Source organism: Rutilus rutilus, assembly GCF_951802725.1.
Source record: "Rutilus rutilus genome assembly, chromosome: 1".
Lineage (NCBI taxonomy): Eukaryota > Metazoa > Chordata > Actinopteri > Cypriniformes > Leuciscidae > Rutilus > Rutilus rutilus.
In genome coordinates, this window is record NC_140209.1 from 9,593,325 (window position 1) to 9,615,536 (window position 22,212).

Below are 22,212 nucleotides of genomic sequence, written 5' to 3' on the forward strand. Positions count from 1 at the left end.
ATTAAACACCAGAAGAAGAAAAAGAAAAGTTTCAGCGTCGAGTCTTCTGAGGTGAGGAGAGCAGTTCACGGTATTTCTCATATTTACACAACCATCACACACACTTAATACAGTTTGATTAAGCGACAGACTCATTTCTGTATTGTTTTCATCGATCACAGCGATACTTGTGCGTCTTTTCTGGCGTCTTCCTCCTGAAATAAACATTTAGTGCAGCAGCAGCGAGCATGAGGAGAATTCAGACCTGAGAGAGTTTGTGCTCGTTTGTGTGATTGTCTCGATGTTTGGAGTGAGAACTGTTACTGAATGTCAAGAGTTAAGAGGTAAAGTTTGAGATCTGTGAGGGGAATTGATGTGACTTTACGTTGAGCCTATAATGAGCCACGTGAGACATTAAATCAACTCTTAAATGTTAATATTATAAATGAATAGCGCTTTACTCTTTGAACAATATTGCTTTGTGATGCTCTTTATTTTTAAACGTTTTATGATCAGTTTCAGCGCACACAAAATGTATATTTTAATATTTTAACAATTTAAGTACTTCATGATTGTCATAAAATGTAACTATTCAAATGTACATCTTATGCTTCTGTAATTATTTATCTGTAGAGCAGTTTTACAGGCTTTTATCATGTATCCTGACTCCAATAATGTGTTTCTAACAGCAAACACTCAGAATAAAGTGAGATGATCTGCTGATGATCCTGAATGGCTTGTTGAATGAGTGTTGATAGTCTGAGGCTCATCAATATTAACAGATCTGCTGAAAACACTCTTTATTTCATGACAATAGTTCCTGTTTTCACCTCATTTATTAGATCTCCTGTAAATTGTCATCAGTGAAGCTCCTCCCACTGCAATTCTCCAATAAATGCTGTAAATTCCCATCAGCTACAAGTGAAGACGAGCATCAGAGCATCAGGAAGAGCTGAAATCTGCAAAGACTGAGTTTATTAAAGAGGACAGTGAGAACATGAGTGATCCAGAACCCTGCAGAATGAAACACACTGAAGATCCTGAAGAACAAAGAGGTTGGTGTTTATTCTTCATTCATTCATGATGCTGAAGAACATTCATGTTAGAAACATTCAAGCACTTCAGCACATTTAGATTTAAACAGTTACACTATTTATTTATTGTTTATTTAACAGGGACAAATGCATTGAACGTTGATTTATAAAGAATACAAAGTAGATGCCATGCATACAGGTTTATAGTCATGACTAATTTGCAAACCCTGTCCCTGGTTAGGCTTGTAAAATTAAAACAGAAATGACAGAGTATTGAATTTAAAAGATTATAACTATTAAAATACATACAATAAATACATCCTATACATGCAATAAGATATGGGCTTAAATAGATGTAGAAATCTAGACACATTTAACAATACAAAAACACAAAACTTTATGTTTGTATGCGTTGTGTTGTATCCTGTACAGTCAGTGTTCACACAATTGTTTCAGTTTCAGCCATTGCTGTAAATGTGCATTAAAAACCTTGAGCTCTGTTAATGTTTTCCACAATTTGCCTCTTACTGAAAATGATGTCTGACCAAATGTTGTTCTACGTTTTGCGGCTGTACAGTTTCCACTTATTGTGCCTCTAGTTCTTATTCCGCTCTTTTGTTTCACTACTAGTTGACAGAATATTTCTGGTGCAAGGTTGTTCACACACTTAAAAAGTAGGTTTAGAAATGAATAATTTACAAAATTGTCAAAACTCTAAACATTATGCTTCCTTAGAATGAGGCAATGGTGCCATCTTACAGGTTTCTGGTCCATTACTTTTAATGCCTGTTTATATAATGACCTAACGGGTGTAATTGTTGTTTGATTGGCCTGACTCCAATCAGTAATGCAATATGGTGGATGAGTAAATATCAGAGAATGCATAAACTGCCTTAATGAGTAGGCCTATCTATAGTCTTATTAATGGGAAGCAGTTTAAATTTGTCTTCTTGACAGTTCTGCACAGTCTCTTTACATGTCTATCAAACTTAAGATGAGAATCTAAAGCAACCCATAGAAATTTTACTTCATGTACCTCATCTATCTCCTTCTCATCAATCTTTATTCTAAAATTTTCCATTGACCTTTCTTTTTTATTGAAAAGCACATAGAGACTTTCTTATTCTGTCTTTATAGATATGGAAAATAAGTATAAGGAAAGTATTCAGATTTTCACAGATGGGTCAAAGGACATGCAAACAGATGCAACAGGAGCTGTAGTTGTTGTTCCTAGATATCAGGTGGAATTTAGTAAAAGAACAACTGATAGTCTGAGTGTGTTTGCAGTTGAACTGTTTGCCATATTGATGGCGTTGGAATGGACATATTAGTGAGAAGGACATCTTAATATGTAGTGACTCCAGGGTTTCCCATACATTCATTAATTTGTGGCGGCCCGCCACATATCAACGCTGACCGCCACGGATTGATTCAGATTTTTTAACTATTTAATATGGGTAAAATTGTATTTTATTCGCGCTGCTTGCTCCCCCTCTCTCTCACAAACTGACACTGGAGGCACGACTAGCCCCTCCTTCTCTTACCGCACGATCTGAATCAAAACATGAGCAAGAGGGCGGATTGTTTGTTTGTGCTTAATGCTTATTCCCCCAGCGAAGATTCCAGAATCAATCCGGAGTTGAATGGTTAGTACAGTGTGTGCAGAATTATTAGGCACGTTTATTTTCTGATCATATTTTATTCCCAGGAATATTTTGCCAATTCCAAACCATATTAATCTTAATAACTACTATTAATTTTGTATTTAATCATTTATAAGTGATATATAATTGTTCATGAAGGCTGGAAATGAAAAATGTCTTATTTTCAGGTGTGCAGAATTATTAGGCAAGTTTTCTTTTACAGATAAAATAAGCCAAAAAAGAGATTTAACAAAGACTGAAAAGTCAAAAATTATTAAATGCCCATGAGAAGGACACAATACTAATGTAATACTAGAGATTGCAGTTAAGGCATGACCATTGGACAGTGAAATGCTCATTGGGTCAGCAGGGTCAGACAAAAACAGGTGGAGAAGAAAAAACACATGTTAACTGCAAAAGAATGAAGAATTCTAGTGAAGAATTAAGTGTGAAACCATCAGGAACCCTTTAGTCTCCAGCGCCACCATTTTCCAGAACTGCAACCTACCTGGAGTCTCCAGAAGAGCAAGGTGTCAGGGTCTCAAAGACTTGGGTTAGGTAAAGAATCCTAAAAATGACCCCCTCGTAATAAGAATCACAAGCTGAAGTGTTGTGAAATACATGAAGACTGTTTTTTTTATAGGCTTTATAGACAGACAGATTGAGAGTGACTCTTGAAGGACCAGCACCATATCCTCTTCTACCACTATTTGAAGAATTCATCTTCCAGAATCTGACAGTAAGTTTTATGAGTTAATTTTTAGTCCATCTCTGCAAAACGGACATCAGGGTAGGAGAGGGACTAAAAATAAACTCCCAAAACTTATTAAAACATATTCTAGAAGATGAATTCTTCAAATAGTGGTAGAAGAGGATGTGGTGCTGGTCCTTCAAGAGTCACTCTCAATCTGTCTGTCTATAAAGCCTATAAAAAAAACAGTCTTCATGTATTTCACAACATTTCAGCTTGTGATTCTTATTAAGAGGGGGTCATTTTTTAGGATATATATATATATATGATATATTTAACTTTGTCCCCGGTCCCCAAAAACCACACCACCGCAAATAGAATCTAATTCTGTGGGAAACACTGGACTCTGTGGCAGCTCTTATAAGCATGAAGACAGGTGTAACTAAAAGTCATCTAGACATTTTGTATAAAGTGTTATTTGTGAACTCAAGACTAGTTAGACAGGGGAAAAATGACATATTTCTGTGGCTCCCTGCACACTCTGGAATTCAGGGAAATGAGAAAGCGGATAAGGTGGCAAGAGAAGCAGTTAAAAAAGGAGATTAGAGGGGAAAGGTGTGGAGAAGTAGAAAGCAACAATGTGAGTGACCACGGGCAGCACATCGTAGATATTTCTGAAGTGCATAGTTGTCGTCTGTGTCGTTATCTGTGCATGTGTGCGTTCAGAGACATGTGAGTAACCTGGTCTTAATGTTTACATATACAGTGCTATGCATAAGTTTAGACACCCATGCTAAAGTTGACTAAAAAGAGGAATAAAAAATCATCTTTTGGAAATTGAACTTAATGCCTTAATTTAAAAAATGAGGAAAAATCCAACCTTTAAGGACACCAATTTTCTTTGTGAATGAATAATGTATCGTAAATAAATAAATGTTCTTCCTTAAAATACAGGGTGCAAAAGTTTGGACACCCCTATGTTAAATTCCCATAGAGGCAGGCAGATTTTTATTTTTAAAGGCCAGTTACTTCATGGATCCAGGATACTATGCATCCTGATAAAGTTCCCTTGGCCTTTGGAATTAAAATAGCCCCACATCATCACATAGCCTTCACCGTACCTAGAGATTGGCATGGGGTACTTTCCATAAGATCATCTCTCAATGCAAATCAAACTAGCTTTTAGGCTAACTGAAATAAAACCATGCCAATCTCTAGGTATGGTGAAGGCTATGTGATGATGTGGGGCTATTTTAATTCCAAAGGTCAAGGGAACTTTATCAGGATGCATAGTATCCTAAAAAAATTTTAAAAGAAATACTTAAAAATAAAAATCTGCCTGCCTCTATGGGAATTTAACATTAATTAATTTAATATTAATCTAATTGAGAAAACCACTTTTATGATCCCAGTCTAAGGTTAGCCTACAATTTAAATTTCTGGATTGTTTTGAAATAAAGTTTTTAAAGAGTAATATAAAGTAATGTTTATTTCAGAGTGAATTTATTTTTTCAGATTACATGATTTGTCAGTGTATTTTACAGTTCTTTAAAGTAGGTAATGAAGAATAGGTGTTCATATTTCACTCTCTTAGTGTTCATGTTGTAACTCTGTGTTGGTAGCCTGGGTGCCAGCCCGAACCCCGCCCACAATATTTTTTGGTCGGGAAGTTCGGTCTGGACAAAAATAGTTCGGACCAATCAAATTGTCAGGGGCGGGCTTTTTTACGATGATGGACAGATGAGCAACGGTAACGTAATCACCCACGTCACCAAAGAGCGCTTGATTTGAATTAGTTTACAACAAAGACGACTGCAGCTGGAGAATTGAGATTTCACGAGTTCACATTTACAAATAAGTCAGATAGAATAAATGCGTATATAAGATTTCACGAGTTAACACAAATAAGTCAGATAGACTAAATGCGTATATGACGTGCTGTCCGAGGGCTGTGGGCTCGGTAGCCATACTCCCCCCGTGTTCCTGGTTGTGAGAGAACAAGACAAGAGTGAGGATTCGGGGTGGTGGAGGGATGCTGAAAAACTGTCAAGGCGTGTTAGGTAAGTTGACAGAGTGAATATGCTTCCTCATGCTGATAGATAGGGTAACGTTAGACATGGTATTGTTTGATGACAAGTTGATATTGGATTGATTATTTGTACGTGCTCCTCCCAAACTTTGTTTATGAAACATCATGTGTAGATTCCGCCATCGCGTCCGTTATAGAAGATATCCACAGCGCATTCATTTTAAAAGAGGAACAGAGAGCCGCAACATTTTGTTGGTTGAAAATATGAATGAAGAACATGCGTCATTTACTCCGTTGCTCTGATTGGTTGTAGGTCTATCCAATTGAGTGCAGAGTTTTTTTTTTTCCTGGTTCGGTTGAGACACGCCCCATAATCAAATCTCTATGGAGCAGTCTCAGACTCACATTCTGACTAGAATATGAGTATGACGAAGTCAGGCTACTGTGTTGGTGTTGCGAGAGGCAACACTCTTGAAAGTGTCGAACTAACACTTTGAGGGTTGTTCCCATATTTACACATTTAAAGTGTTGAAATTAAGTACATTGGTGTTGATTTCCGGATCTCAAATTCACTGTGTAGTGATTAATTTAGTTATTATAAGATCAAACTATATATTTAGATTAGAGCCCGACCGATATGGATTTTTGGGCGCCGATACCGATAAAAAAAAAGCCAGATACCGATATATCGGCCGATATTATTTGTGTGTATATTATAATACAGTAGCAATATTATTTATGTGTATTATAGTATAGTAAGTTTGGACACTTTCCAATTGGTGTGTACAAACTTTTGATGGGTACTGTATGTAGAATACACAGTATAAACAGAATAAATATATAAACGTTTTGCAATGATAACTCAAATGTGGTGATCAAACACTTGTGTGACAAAGATATGTAATGGAGGCAGGATGAATGATAGGATGAGAATTTGAGCTGTAACCAAACTAGTTTGCATTGCATTTTATATTATATTATATTCTAAATACTCTTCTATTTTTAATCTTCATTTAGTGGAGGAAGAACTCAGATCTTTTTAGTAAAGTAAAATTAATAATATCATAATGAAAACGTTTATAATTAAATGTGTACAGTAGTTTTATACTATTTTAAATTAGCAAGCAAAATGTACTAAACGTGAAACTAGTAGGGGTGCGCCGATCCGATATTCGGTATCGGTATTAGTCCGATACTGGCCAAAATCACTGGATCGGATATTGCATGAATCGCGGGAGTATAACCCGATCCGATACGATCACGTCCCTTAGTCCTAAATTGTCATACAAATTCTTAAAGGGGGGGTTGAAATGCTCATTTTCACTCAATCTCCTGTTAATCTTGAGTACCTATTGAGTAGTATTGCATCCTTCATATCTCCAAAACGTCTTTAGTTTTATTATATTTATAAAAGAAAGATAGGCTGTACCGAGTCTTTCCGGAAAAAACCGAGCGGCTGGGGGCGGGCCGTGTGGGCGGTGTGCTATAGCTGTGCTAACCGAGCTAACAACAACACAGAGAGACATTTGAAGCACTTTACTCACCGCATGCGACAGCGAACCTTTATCATTGTGACTGCTTAAGCATTAGACGATCTGCAAATCCGTCGATCTGGGCTTTGTTTATAAAACAATCATCGTCGAAATGCAGGGAACAAAGAGTCTTGCACAACCTCTGTTGATGCTTCGAAAAAACAAACTCCATCCACTGTTCCCTTAACGCTGGGTTCTTTGGGAATCTGTGCAGGGTTGTCTTGCCCTGGCAACCAAAAACCCACTTCTTTGGTGACATTGACTTCCCTAAAAGCCGGGCAGGGCGCTTTGAGGTAACGTACTGTACTGCTTTCGCTCTCTTCTCTCTCTGGTCTATGAGTGCGCGCACGCGCCCGCGGAGAAGTGCCCTTAGGACCCATATAAGGAAATTCCACCCTATCTTACGTAAGACAGAGCCATACTTGAAAAAATAAAAATTAAGCAGCAGTATTGCACAACTGAGTCATGTTGTGGGCTACTTATTTCTTCCTTTAGGAAAGTAGAACATTTATTGCACTGTTTGAGCATGATGCTTTTTAGATGGCTAGGTTAAGCACAGTGCATCCTCCTGACAAATGTGTTATTAACAGCTTAATTAAGAAAAAATATATGGTATTGTATCGGTATCGGTATCCACAGATACTCAAGTGTGTGGTATCGGTATCGGACATGAAAAAGTGGTATCGAGCCACCCCTAGAAACTAGGCTACAAGGCTGGACCCGAATATTCGTTCGGTGGGTTGGTATTCGATTTGAAAATTTGACATTCGAATATTAGTTGTTGTTGTTTTTTTCACATCTGGGATCCCCCGCGAAACGGTTCTCATTCGTGCTTGAATAAGGCCGGCGACACACTGACTGCGTGGCATGGCCGTTTTTATTTCGGCTCCCATGTTAACAGGTTGGAGTTTGCACACTGCCTGCGTGAGACACGCGTCTCTCAGGCGCGGCTCGAGCCACGCGGAAAACGCGTGCATGCTAGAAATAGAACCGACGCGCAAGTCTTCTCTGGCAAGAGCGCAGAACAGCGGAGTTTGTATGGACCGAAGTGCATGCCTGAGCTTGTGTTTTGGATTAAGCTGTGTTGCTTTGACATTGTGGAAAATAGAAGAATAGAAACAAAATGTATTAGACTTTTTACCCGTTATTATCAATCTAAATTAATCTCGTTTTTTAATTTAACTTAATTTCGTTTTTCTTTATTTAAATTTCGTTTAATTTCTTTATTTAAATTTCGTTTAATTTCTTTATTTAAATTTAGTTTTTCTTTATTTAAATTTCGTTTAATTTCTTTATTTAAATTTCGTTTAATTTATTTAAATTTCGTTTAATTTCTTTATTTAAATTTCGTTTAACTTTATTTAAATTTCATTTTTCTTTATTTAAATTTCATTTTTCTTTATTTAAATTTCGTTTTTCTTTATTTAAATCTACCCTTAACTGTGTCAGTAATTTTGTTAGTCAGAAAAATATTAGACTACTTTAAAAGTATTGCTTAATTTAACAGACCTGTGTGTGTGCGTTTTATATCACTAACAGTGTCCGTTCTCGGACGCGTTCTCTGCCCGCGTGAGGTGCGCCGCTTCCCGCTCGCGCTGTTCTGTAGTTTACTAAAAGTGTATTAATTCTGAACGTGTCGCGTCTCCATCTGGCTACTTTTAATGCAAAATAGCCCTATATAAAGTGTTAATTACATAAATTATTGGAATATTGCTTGATGTTGTAACGTAGCAGAATGAGCTTTAACACTGTGTCTACACCGGACGCGCTGTTATTTTTTTGCCACTTTTGCCAGTTCTTTGTAACAGCTTTTAGGTGCTTTATTGGCAGCGCCATCCTTACATAAATCACTGCACGCTGCATTTTTTTTAAATATTAATTTATCGGCCGTTATAAATGCCGATACCGATAGTTAGGAAAATGCCTAATATCGGCCGGGCTCAAATTTAGATTAATTTGGACATTATGCTGCTGTAATCTGTAGTGGTTGAGGAAGATGAGTGTCATTGTTTTGTGTTATTGATGATTTATCCATGTCATAGTTTGAGAAATAAGAGTATTGTCTTTCAGTAGAGTTTTTTACAGGCTTTAGTCATGTATCCTGACTCAAATAATGTGTTTCTAACAGCAAACACTCAGAATAAAGTGAGATGATCTGCTGATGATCCTGAATGGCTTGTTGAATGAGTGTTGATAGTCTGAGGCTCATCAATATTAACAGATCTGCTGAAAACACTCTTTATTTCATGACAATAGTTCCTGTTTTCACCTAATTTATTATGCTGATGTCTTCAGATCTCCTGTAAATTGACACTTAAAGCTCATTTCATTGGTGTCAGCAGACTGAGGGGATTTGCTGCTTACTATATGTACATTTATTTCTGTGTTTATGATTTTAACTGTTTTTCTTGCCATTTTTCATATTGGGAAGAATTTAAATTAGTTATATATTTTTTTTTATTTCTAGATGCCTGTATTTTAATGAAGAAACAGAATAATGTTAGGATTAGCAATACAAATAATGAATGGATTGTTATTTCTCACAGGGTTATTCACTTGAGGTTGTGTTTCTGGTGTCCCACTTTCACATGCGTATGAATGGAAGTCAGTGCAAGGAAAAGTCTAGTGTGAACTATGGAGCTATTCTTGTGCCAATAAAAATGAACGTAGCTTTTCAAGAAACTAATGAAAATATAAATTGAAACTAAATAAATTATCTCTAAAACTGAAAAAGAATAAATCGCAGTCACATTTTTTGACTTCGTTTTTAATACACTGCATGTTTTGCTAACTATTTCTCATATTTCAATCGCTGATCTGAAATTACAAATACACTTCCAGAGTTTTCATTTACGCTTCTGAAGTTTTCGTTTACACTCCCAGAGTTTTCGTTCGCCGTTCTGACACATTTCTCTCGTGGGGGCGGGGCTAGTAGCAGTGTGTTCTCATTGGTTACTGAGCTTTTGATTGATAGCTTCGTGACCTGGAAGTGAAGACGTCAGTGGTGTGTTTATGTGTGGATGTGAGCGTCTGTAATCGCAGCTTTCTATTTAATTTGAGTGATATTAAGTTTATATCTGTATTTATTTGCTGCTACACTATATTGTTGAGATGATTTCTTGTAGAAGGAATAGTACAGACGAATGATATTTATCATTAGTCATCGTCGCTATATCAGGAGGATAACGTTACTGGATAAGCCTACTCGTGGTAAGTCTGATTTTAGTTTTTTTTTTTTAATACTATTTATAATACAGTACTGGCTTTTTTCAGGTGGAGAGGCATTTTAGAGCTCAGTGAGAGCCCATAACATTATACAGCTGAGCTTTGTTGTCTTGATTTAACTGTTAGTCCAATCATTACATGACTTGTTTATCTACATTCGGTTACAGTCTTCGATTAGATCATATTTGCTTCGATTAGATTATATTTCCCCCCAGCCACCCCAAACAACATTGAGCTAGAGTACTGTACAGTAGCCTATCTGTACTGTATCAGTCAATGACTGATGCCATAGGACCAGAGGACTGTCAATCACTGCCTGATTCAACTTTGGCAATGTAAAGCCTTTTTACCATGCCAATAAAGCTATTTAAACCTAAATTCCTCAATTTCTGATTAATTTGCGATGCAGAGTTTTTGAAAGAGGAGAGACACGACTTGACCACAGAACACGTCTCTGTTCGTACACTCAATTATTTTGAAGTATCGCCCTGGTTGCAGTATTTATTCTGATTACTTTTGTGTGATAAAGATGACTGATAAAGCTAAGCTATTATATGTATCTAGTATGAGTAACAAATTGCTTTTTCTGTGTCAATATTTGACTAATAATAATGAAAAAAGTGCACTTCAAATGAACATTTCTTTGACAAATGTTAAATCTTTAATAGTCTTTAATAATAAATATATGTCCAAATAAAAAACTTAATACATGCAAGTAATTATGACTGAAAACATCCATCAACTCTAGGGAATACACAGCCATGGAGATATGTTTATATATAGGGCTATACAGCCATCTACTGGTTACACAACAGTATTACAGATGATAAATGCTGCTTGACTCCGAGGTAAATATTTAGTACTGTAAAATCCCTTAAATATATTGTATATATAATAAATATTTTAAGTCTGCAAATTGTTACTGTATGGGGAGTTCAAAGCAGTTTGTATTGTTAGATTATAATACATTTCTTCTCTCATTTTCCAGGGAGTGGAGCAACTTTTCCATAAACAAAATTCTGATGCTGACACAGAGTGATGCTGATGAAGTGATAGTACAAGAGATCCACTGTCCCTGTCAGAAAATAATCTTACTTTGTTCAGACACATCACCTTTGAATGACTGGGATCTTGATCTTCAGACACCTGATTTATTTTAATATAGCAAATATTTAAATTTACTCTAGATTAAAACAAACATTAGTTCTCAAGTACACAAGAGGTTTCACTTTATTCTTATTAAACTATGCTAATCTTGGATTAGCATACCAATAGCATATGAATGTTGAGGGGATAGTTCACCCAAAAATACAATTCTCTCTTATTTTATTCGCCCTCATGCTGTCCCAGATGAATTTTACTTTCTTTCTACAGATAAACACGAATTAAGATTGTAAGGAAAGTAATCCATCTCTGCGAGTCCTAAAGACGCTTTAAAAACCACACACAGTGAGCGTGACGGTAATCCATGCGACCTCAGTGGATGAATCAATGCCTTCTGAAGTCAAACAATACGCTAGATAAAATAATAATAATGTAAACTGTTTTAACTATTAAAAATCTTACGTACATGCCGGGTTACAATCCACTTGTATTATGGACTCACAGAGATGGATTATTTCCTTAAATATCTTTGTCTATGTTTATGTGAAGAAGAAAGTCATATACACCTGGGATGGCATGAAGGAGAGTAAATGATGAGAGAATTCTCATGTTTTGGGTAGACTATCCTTGCACTGCGTGTGTCCAGTCACTGCTTTGCTATTGTACTGCAACAGGAACTGTTTAAAGAATCATTGCAACATTTAAAATGTATATGAATTTTTAAAATGTATTCTGTATTTGTAATTGTGCATTTTGTATAGTAATGTATATCATGAGAATACTGTGCATTGCATGTGACAATAAAGAATGTACATTTATTTGAATTCATATTTTCAATTACATTAATTTAACTGGTTGTATAAGTCACGATTGAAACGGTTGATGATTGTTAAAATATATTTAAATTAAATGAAAATGTTAATTAAATGAAATAACTAAATATAATTATCAATTTAAAAAAATGGCAATAAGAACATTCTTTGTGTGACATATGTGATGAAATGCCCTTTGAGGTCTGTATCTGACAGCAGGCCACGACTGTAATTTTCATTTTGTTTAAATTCCTCTTATTTAAGTGATCATTAATTTTGATGGTGTAAACGTATATCATGCTAACAATGAGTAACGTTAGTGTGATGGCCATGGCTGCCAACCTTGATTACCTGGTTGAAGTTTGACTTTCTTGACGACTGAATATATCACACACGTTTGCTAGCATTCTCTTTAAATTGTAACAGCTGAACCTAATCAGAGCCTAACATGCAAAATAATCATCAGGAATAAACAAATATTCTCCGAAAACATTGGACACTACAATATTTTAAGTATTATATACAGACAGTACTTTAATGTGCAATTACACCTGAATAGACTGAATAGATCTCTTGTGAGTAGTAGTAACTAAGCAGCAGGTAAATACAGATCTGTATTTTATCTATAAAATTTAAAAACAAACAACTTATCTCTAAAATGAAATAGAAAGCTGCATTACAGATGGTCACATCCACACATAAACACACCACTGACGTCTTCACTTCCAGGTCACGAAGCTATCAATCAAAAGCTCAGTAGCCAATGAGAACACACTGCTACTAGCCCCGCCCCCACGAGAGAAATGTGTCAGAACGGCGAACGAAAACTCTGGGAGTGTAAACGAAAACTTCAGAAGCGTAAATGAAAACTCTGGAAGCGTATTTGTAAGTTCAGATCAGCGATTGAAATATGAGAAATAGTTAGCAAAACATGCAGTGTATTAAAAACGAAGTCAAAAAATTTGAATGCGATTTATACTTTTTCAGTTTTAGAGATAATTTATTTAGTTTCAATTTATATTTTCATTAGTTTCTTGAAAAGCTACGTTCATTTTTATTGGCACAAGAATAGCTCCATAGTGTGAACGGCCATTAATAATTCAAAACGTTTTTAGTAAAATCATTATCAATCTCAAAGTTGGTGTCAAAATATGGCAACAATGGGATTTGTCCCTGGATTCAGATTCGATAATGTTTTAAAAATAATTAGAAGAAAAATGTCCCTCATTCAAGGAAATTTTCAAGTGTCAGTTAGTATAAAAACAAACTCAGTAACTGATATATTTTTGATTTTGGGCAGATCAGTGAAGCTCCTCCCACACCAATTGCATCATCAACGAAGCTCCTCCCACATCAGTCACATGGTCAGTGAAGCTCCTCACACATCAATTCTCCAATAAATGCTGTAAATTCCCATCAGCTACAAGTGAAGACGAGCATCAGAGCATCAGGAAGAGCTGAAATCTGCAAAGACTGAGTTTATTAAAGAGGACAGTGAGAACATGAGTGATCCAGAACCCTGCAGAATGAAACACACTGAAGATCCTGAAGAACAAAGAGGTTGGTGTTTATTCTTCATTCATTCATGATGCTGAATAACATTCATGTTAGAAACATTCAAGCACTTCATCACATTTAGATAAACTGTTCAACTATGAAATGGTACAGAATGTTCTGGGTTTTTCTTCAACAAATGGTCAGTAAAGGGAGGTTTGAGAAATGTTGATATTGATTATCAACATACTATTTTAACTGATAAATAATCAATTTATAAAAAGGCATCAAATTATCATAATAATAAAAACAGTTGTCTACTTTCTACTATTACTTTAGGGCTCACTTTCATGTCCTTTCAATTTGTATTTCTTTCAGTGTATTATTTTGATGTACTGAATTGTACTTAAAACATTTTTCTTTCATGTCAGACCTGATGGAAGAGAGCGAGGAGAGAGAAGAACTGAGTGAAGAGGAGGAGGAGAGAGAAGAACTGAGTGAAGTGGAGGAGGAACATCATGTCAAACCTGGAGAAAAACCTCTGAGTCGCTCAAAGACTAAAAACACATTTTTAAAGGAAAGAAGAGCCAAGAAATCTTTCACCTGCTCTCAGTGTGGAAACAGTTTCACACGCAAACATAGTCTTGATGTTCACATGAGAGTTCACACTGGAGAGAAACCGTTTAAGTGTGATCAGTGTGGACAGAGTTTTGCTTTTAAAAGTACACTGAAGCTACACATGATGATCCACACCGGAGAGAAACCGTTCTCATGTGATCAATGCGGCAAAACATTTATCTGTGTATCAGAGCTGAAGAAACACCTGACAGTTCATACGAAGGAGAAGCCGCATTCATGTTCTGTGTGTGGAAAGAGTTTTTCACTGCTGCTATATTTACATAGACACGAGAAAATACACACTGGTGTGAGAGAGTACATGTGCTTTGAGTGTGAGAAGACTTTTACTGAAGCGGGCGGTTTAAAACGGCACCAGAGGATCCACACTGGAGAAAAACCTTACAAGTGTTCACACTGTGACAAGAGATTCAGTCAGCCAGCAAATCTGAAAACACATGAGATGAACCACACTGGAGGGAAACCGCACACGTGTGATCAGTGTGGACAGAGTTTTGCTCTTAAAAGTACACTGAAGCTACACATGAGAGTTCACACTGGAGAGAAACCGTTTAAGTGTGATAAATGTGGGAAAGATTTCAGTCGATCTTCACACCTTAAATTACACATGATGATCCACACCGGAGAGAAGCCGTTCTCATGTGATCAGTGCGGCAAAACATTTCTCTGTGCATCAAACCTGAAGAGACACCTGACAGTTCATACGAAGGAGAAGCCGCATTCATGTTCTGTGTGTGGAAAGAGTTTTTCACGGCGGCAATATTTACATACACATGAGAAAACTCACACTGGTGTGAGAGAGTACATGTGCTTTGAGTGTGAGAAGACTTTTACTACAGCGGACAGTTTAAAACTGCACCAGAGAATTCACACTGGAGAAAAACCTTACAAGTGTTCACACTGTGACAAGAGATTCAGTCACTCATCACATCTGAAATCACATGAGAGGATCCACACTAGTGTAACGACTGAGTGCAAATCAAACACAAATGAAGCTTCCAGGTGTTTTGTTCAAACATAACTCCACACAGGACTCAACATTCCAGAACTCAAATCACCAATCCAGAGCCATAAAATCAGGCTTCAGCCAGTTTACGCTAACCAACGAAAACCCCCCCAGCTAAGAACTTTATGGCCATGCAGGCTTCAAAGAGATGAGCCCAACTAAAGGAAGAACGTGTCAATGTTAGATTGGTTCCAAAGACTGATTGGTTCAGAGATGGCTAAAGCTCGGTGCTCGATCAAGATAACAGCAGAGAAGCTGCTGGACTCCACACAGACACAAAGCAGACCCCAGTCTCCTTAAGGAGACCTATGAATGACCCAGTGTTGAAATCACTTCAAACCAAAGAGACTGAGACTTTGACTCACAAAAATACATAAAATTATCCCAGAACAATTGACGATGGACTTATAATCAAACATCATGCAACTACATAATTCTGTTGTTTTTACAATATGTGGGCATGTCTAATATGCTTAGATCCCATATAATTCATGTAATTGTTGTAACTATTAGATGCTTGAATGAAAGTGTGTCGTGCTTCCTATCGGTACGATCGTATGTTCTTAATTCAAAAGATGGCTTGAGTGAAATCTGTGTGAAATGTTCTTTATTCTTATACTAGTAATAATGTCTAAACTGTGGCCTCTTTCCTCTCTGCTAGAGCTTAGAGAGTAAGGAGAGCACAGATAAGCTTGATTTATGATAAGAGATGAAGAGAACGCCACCTCCTAAATTAAGCCAGTGTCTTAATTGGTCAGTTCTCTTAGGATGCTGGACAAACATGTGAGTTTAAAAATCTTAGACCCGAACAAAGTTTGCGCGCTCTCTCGGTGAGCGAATTTTCAACAAGTTTGAAAAGGTCCGCGAAGGGAGAAGAGACCAGACAGACTGGTAACCATGTAGAAGCGCTGAGACAAAGAACCCAAATCAAGATCAGAAGAACGGGTTCAACAACTTCATTCAAGCCATCTAACTACTCTCGTCTCAATTTCCTTTCTTTTCTTAGTTTCTTATTTTCCGTTGTGAGTCTCAGTTCTAAGTTAAGTTTTGTGACAAGATTTCGGCCCACGTTTCTTCTGCAAAGCCAGCTTCAACAAAGACTTTCATTCATTCGCCAGCACACCACGTGATTGGCCGCCCCAGACATCTGTTCAAGCACGAGGACATCAACCAACAAACGCCGACAAAAGGGAATCCCTACGCAACACAAGCAAGTAACCTCCAGACCAAAAGCTGAACTGGTGTATTGTATTGATTTAATAACCCGCTTAAGAAGGGTTAAATTAATGATTGATGGTTCGTTCAGGTCTTATAAGTGCATAAAATCTTGGGATTTCATCATCTCACTCTCACTCTTTCCTCACTCTCTTCCTTTCTGCAACTCGTGTGTGTGTGTGTGCGCGTGTGTTTGTGTTAGATATTAGTTTTAGTCTGTGTCAGAATAATCATTAAAGTCTTGTATTTTTAAAGAGAAGTGTTACTTGTGTTATGTGCTTACAACATTAATGTCTTAAACTGCTGATCTAAGTTACCTTGTTAACTATAGTGTTTCACTATAGTTTGGATATTTATATCCGTTGAAGAATTACAGCCAGTTCAAATGAACCGCGAACGAGTCATTTGCTCGGTTGTAATAAGCGATTCTTTCGAATTCCCTATAAATTAATTAATAATCCCTTTGAGCTAAATTGACCAGTCAGAATCACTCTATTAACGCTACAGGGACATACGATTGAATATCTTGCCTTCAACACCTGACCCAGCTGTGCTGCATGTCATGTGGTTTTCAATCAATTCACACCAATTTCTCTCTCGTCTTTGCAGAGAATTATAAACAAGCTAAAACCCACTGGCTCCTCTCTTGATGTAATTCCTCCTCGCCTTGTTAAACATGTGAAAACCTTTTAGAATTTAATAAATAAATGTCTTGAATCAGGAACTGTACCTGATAATTTAAAACACGATTATTTAGCTAAGCCAAAATTGTGGAATATTCTGCCGGTTAGTTGTCTCGTTTTGGGTTTGTTCATGTCATGTTTCCATGTCTGTCGTGTGATTCCCTGTTTGTCATGTGATCCTGCCATGTGTCTTTTCTTGGTCTGATCATTGTTCACAGGTGTCTCTTGTCATTAGTCTGTGTATTTAAGCCCTCATGTTTGCCATCTGTCTTTGTCAAGTATTGTTTCTTACCACTTTCAAATAATGTGCATAAATGTGATGTGAATCTCTGAACATTCTTAAGTCATGCATAGATCCTGGCCATTTTGCGTTCAGATTTGGGATATGGAAGATTTTAGTCAACTGCCTTTTTTATTTGATATAATATTACTAATCTGGAATTAAAAATCCCAATAGTAACTGGGCTGCACATTTACATTATGGACCCCCTTTCTGTTCACATAATCCCCTTCATTGAGGCCTTGATGGTCTAGCTAGCCTATGGTCTAAAATCACGGCCGGATGAAAACGCTAAATTATCCAAATTGACAGAGTGTGTTAAAGATATAAAAGATTGGATGACGCGCAATTTTCTTTTATTAAATCCAGACAAGACAGAGGTACTACTTATCGGTTCAAAAAAACGCCCACAAAACCTCTTACAATACAACTTTAACATAGTAGGGTGTACTTTATCCTCTACTGTAAAAGACCTGGGTGTTATATTAGATTGTAACCTGTCTTTTGAAAATCCTATTTCATATGTTACAAAAACAGCCTTTTTCCACCTCAGAAACATTGCTAAGCTACGTAATATGCTATCTGTTTCTGATGCAGAAAAGTTAGTTCATGCGTTCATGACCTCGAGATTAGATTACTGTAATGCTTTATTAGCTGGTTATCCTGCATCCTAAATAAAAAAGCTACAGTTAGTCCAAAATGCCGCTGCTAGAGTTCTTACTAGATCAAGAAAATTTGACCATATAACACCAATTTTATCATCACTGCATTGGTTACCTATAAAGTTCCGTATTAATTACAAGGTACTGCTACTGACTTATAAAGCCCTAAACGGCTTAGCTCCAGTCTATTTAACGGATCTTCTATCGCCCTATAATCCATCACGCTCTTTAAGATCACTAAATTCGAGGCTTTTGGTCATACCTAGGATATCCAGAACCACCAAAGGAGGGAGATCATTTTCACATTTAGCTCCAAAACTCTGGAATAGTCTTCCGGATACTGTTCGTTGCTCAGACTCGCTCTCCCAGTTTAAAACTAGATTAAAGACGCATCTCTTCAGCCAGGCATTTATATAATACTTTTAATCTTACAGTTAAATCCGGTCTCTACCTCATAAACGCCAGAGGAGAACTGGCCCCCGACTGAGCCTGGGTTCTCCCAATGTTTTTTTTTTCTCCATTAGGTCACCTGATGGAGTTTTTCGGTTCCTTGCCACTGTTGCCTTTGGCTTGCTCAGTTGGGGATACTTAATTTAATTAATCAATCAACAATACTATTGATCAGCATTATCAAACATGGATGTTTTACTCTAGAAAAAAAACTCCTCGCCTTGTTAAACATGTGAAAACCTTTTAGAATTTAATAAATAAATGTCTTGAATCAGGAACTGTACCTGATAATTTAAAACACGATTATTTAGCTAAGCCAAAATTGTGGAATATTCTGCCGGTTTGTTGTCACGTTTTGGGTTTGTTCCCTGTTTGTCATGTGATCCTGCCATGTGTCTGATCATTGTTCACAGGTGTCATTAGTCTGTGTATTTAAGCCCTCATGTTTGCCATCTGTCTTTGTCAAGTATTGTTTCTTACCACTTTCAAATAATGTGCATAAATGTCAATCTCTGAACATTCTTAAGTCATGCATAGATCCTGGCCATTTTGCGTTCAGATTTGGGATATGGAAGATTTTAGTCAACTACCTTTTTTATTTGATATAATATTACTAATCTGGAATTAAAAACCCCAATAGTAACTGGGCTGCACATTTACATTATGGACCCCCTTTCTGTTCACATAATCCCCTTCATTGAGGCCTTGATGGTCTAGCCTATAGTCTATGGTACCAATCACGTTAGTGAAGCCTGAGTGACATATACTGTAATCGGCATGGTTAGAAATTGATAGAAAAGTGTAAAAAAGGAATAAATGTTTTAAGATGCTTGTCAGGTGCTGATTGGGGCGCAAGTTGCCAGTCACTGAAAATAATTTATCATGCAGTGATCAGGTCAAATATAGACTATGGAAGTATGGTATACAGTTCTGCTAATACAACTTAACTTAAAAAAAATACAAGTAATACAAAATCAGGCCTTGCGAATTTGTTGTGGAGCCTCTCCGGTAGTCTCACTACAAGTTGAATAGGTTGGTTTCACGTGACGTCACGCTGCTGCATCGCGAGATTGAAATAGCTGAGGATCTGCCGTCTGATAAAATGCCAATGCATTAGTTTAAATGTAGTGACGCACATTTGTGAATTTGTCAAATAGATGGGTAGTTGTGCACACATTAATAATTAGCACCATGCCTATTCATTTGTAGTTGTTTGTGTGTGGGTTGTGAAATGCTTAAAAACCTCGAAAAGAAAGTCTCAAAATCCAAATTAATCAAATGAGATCGACTCAGAAAAGACGTCAAAGAAAGCACGCGTGCCACCTGATCAGGGCTTGACATTAACACCCGCCAAATGCGGGTGGCTTTTGCTCGTGGAGGGTAACATAGTCACTCCAACTAGCCACTTTGGCTGGTTGAATAATTGTAGTCTTTTCAAAACGCATCTGAAATAAGTGTGACACTACGACACTACAACTCCCATAGGGCTGTCAGTGAATATTCTAAATTCGAATATATATTCTAATAGTTTTAAAAAAACAGAATTTCGAAGGTGAAAATGAATATTCGAATGTGGAAAAACGCACGCGGTAGCAGAGGCGCGGCTGTCTGCTTTGCGAGTGGGCGCGCTGCCGGAGGGTGTCAGGGACAGGTAACAGGAAGAAGTGTTAACGTTAAACAGAAACATTACCAAAGTGTAGGCTACTGTACTGACTGAATAGATATTGAACGAATAAGGTAGGTTAGATACAGTAGTTTCATGCACTGCAGGCTTCCACTGGTTTGATTATTTACTGTTTCATGTCAAGGAAAAGTTCCATGTTTACCACAGCACAGCTCGCTCGGAGCGTTCAATGTCGGTTGTATATAGGCTACTGTAAAACTTAAATTATTGTAAATAATATTTGTTTCAATCACTGAATGAAGCCTGCTCTATAAGAGTCGCGACCTGCACAAAACTCTTGATCAGCACTCAACATTTGCTTATTGTTGTTGTTCATTTAAACCGTTATGCGCAGAGAGCGTGACGCCTCATTCGCGCCGCAAGACCTCCAGACGCGCATAAACGCGTCTTTAGAGAGTGAGAGAGAGAGAGAGTGAGAGTGAGAGAGTGAGTGAGTGCTGTGGTCTTGGCCATTAGTTGAATTACTTGGTTTTTGTGTAGGTAATACGTTGTCAAATATGTTTAAACTTAAATAAACTACCTATACAAGTAGGTATGTCTCTTTGTATTAATTTGTCCTGTTATTGACAAAATGCGCAACCAGATGTTTGAATATAGGCTGTGTTTTTTTTTTTTTTGACGTTTGAATATTCAAACGTCATTTTTGAGCTATTTTGACAGCCCTAATGAGTATTACATGCACACAGTGTTGCCTTGCACTTGCGCGCTTGTGACCGACAACACAGAAATGAAGAGACAGTTAGCTGCATGCCCTGCTGGAGTTACGTCGTATGCCGGTGTGGAGCTATGTGGCGACATATAATACATAATAATACATGGTTTTATTTTAAAAAAAGGAGCCTTACACACAACCTTATCAGAGCTAATGATAATGACCTGTATTGATATATATTTATGTAGTCTTGATTTGGGTGTGTAGCCTACAGTGGTTTTACATTTAAAGGGGTTGTAAATCTAGTTCAAGTAAATTTTAGCACGCCATAGTCAACTTTTATCAGGTAATTTCACAAAAACAAAAATGTGGCTAGTAAAAATGCTGTGTGGCTAGTAACTTTGGAAAACCACTAGCCACATTGGCTAGTGAGCAAAAAAGTTAATGTCAAGCCCTGCACCTGATCCACACATGCACATCTTCTGTGTTGCATGTGCAAATTATGATACACTAATACAAAGGAAAACATTTGTATTCACAAAAATGTCTCTATTTGTACAAATTGCTTCACATTCATTCAATTTTGAATTTTGCACACACAAGTTGAAAGGCATGGATAAAACATTTCTGCAACATGTATCAAGTTAATTTATAAGTGTGCTTGCACGTGTTAATCATTTTGATACTATAATCATCCCATATTTATCAAATTCAGGAACGGGTTGGAAATGAGAGGACAAGATATGGAAATAGGAATAAAGATGTCATTATTACAAGGTTAAGAATTGGTCACACTGCATTAAATTATAGTCTTTATAAAATAGGGAAGCATGATGCAGGAAACTGTGATAATTGTGAGGATTTAGAAACAGTGCAGCATATTCTTTTAGAAAGTGCTGCATATGAAAGGGAGAGACAACAGTTAAGTCAAGAGTTACGATGGATGGGAGTTGATACAATTTCAATAAAAGTATTGTTAGGAAATGGGTCAAGACAATCAAGAATTCATGAATTAATAATTAATATTTTTTTTCTTCCAAAGCCAAGTATACTCCACACTCCAGATCAGTAGGTGGCTGAAATGCACCATTTATGTTGGTCTGCCAATCCGCCATTAAACACCAAAAGAAGAAGAGTTTCAGCGTCGAGTCTTCTGAGGTGAGGAGAGCAGTTCACGGTATTTCTCATATTTACACAACCATCACACACACTTTATACAGTTTGATTAAGCAACAGACTCATTTCTGTATTGTTTTCATCGATCACAGCGATACTTGTGCGTCTTTTCTGGCGTCTTCCTTCTGAAATAAACATTTAGTGCAGCAGCAGCGAGCATGAGGAGAATATGTTGAGTTCATTCAGACCTGAGCGAGTTTGTGTTCGTTTGTGTGATTGACTCGA

General features: G+C 37.0%; 2 protein-coding genes across 7 annotated transcripts in view; both read left to right on the forward strand.

Moving 5' to 3' along the window:
- On the forward strand, positions 1-16,659 carry LOC311293719 (uncharacterized protein). Of its 5 annotated transcripts, XM_084414196.1 has the most exons (5): positions 4-51; positions 822-1,034; positions 13,350-13,413; positions 13,470-13,609; positions 13,975-16,659. In XM_084414196.1, exons 4-5 carry the CDS (start codon positions 13,552-13,554, stop codon positions 15,198-15,200), a joined length of 1,284 nt encoding a protein of 427 aa, XP_084270322.1. In that variant the 5' UTR covers positions 4-51; positions 822-1,034; positions 13,350-13,413; positions 13,470-13,551; the 3' UTR covers positions 15,201-16,659. The 5 variants fall into 5 exon arrangements, 4 of the variants coding, with proteins under 4 accessions (XP_084270319.1, XP_084270322.1, XP_084270321.1 ...); XM_084414193.1 differs by having other exon boundaries at positions 1-51; positions 13,350-13,609; XM_084414195.1 differs by having other exon boundaries at positions 7-51; positions 895-1,034; positions 13,350-13,609.
- LOC311293744 (uncharacterized protein) overlaps positions 3,774-22,212 on the forward strand; it is a 26,353-nt gene continuing 7,914 nt past the window's right edge. The window contains exon 1 of one of the 2 annotated variants that reach the window (XM_084414235.1): positions 3,774-4,079. The gene's annotated coding sequence lies outside the window, so the exon portion shown is untranslated. Of the gene's footprint in view, positions 4,080-21,935; positions 21,970-22,212 lie in introns of those variants that run through there. The other variant, XM_084414234.1, reaches the window with a different exon arrangement.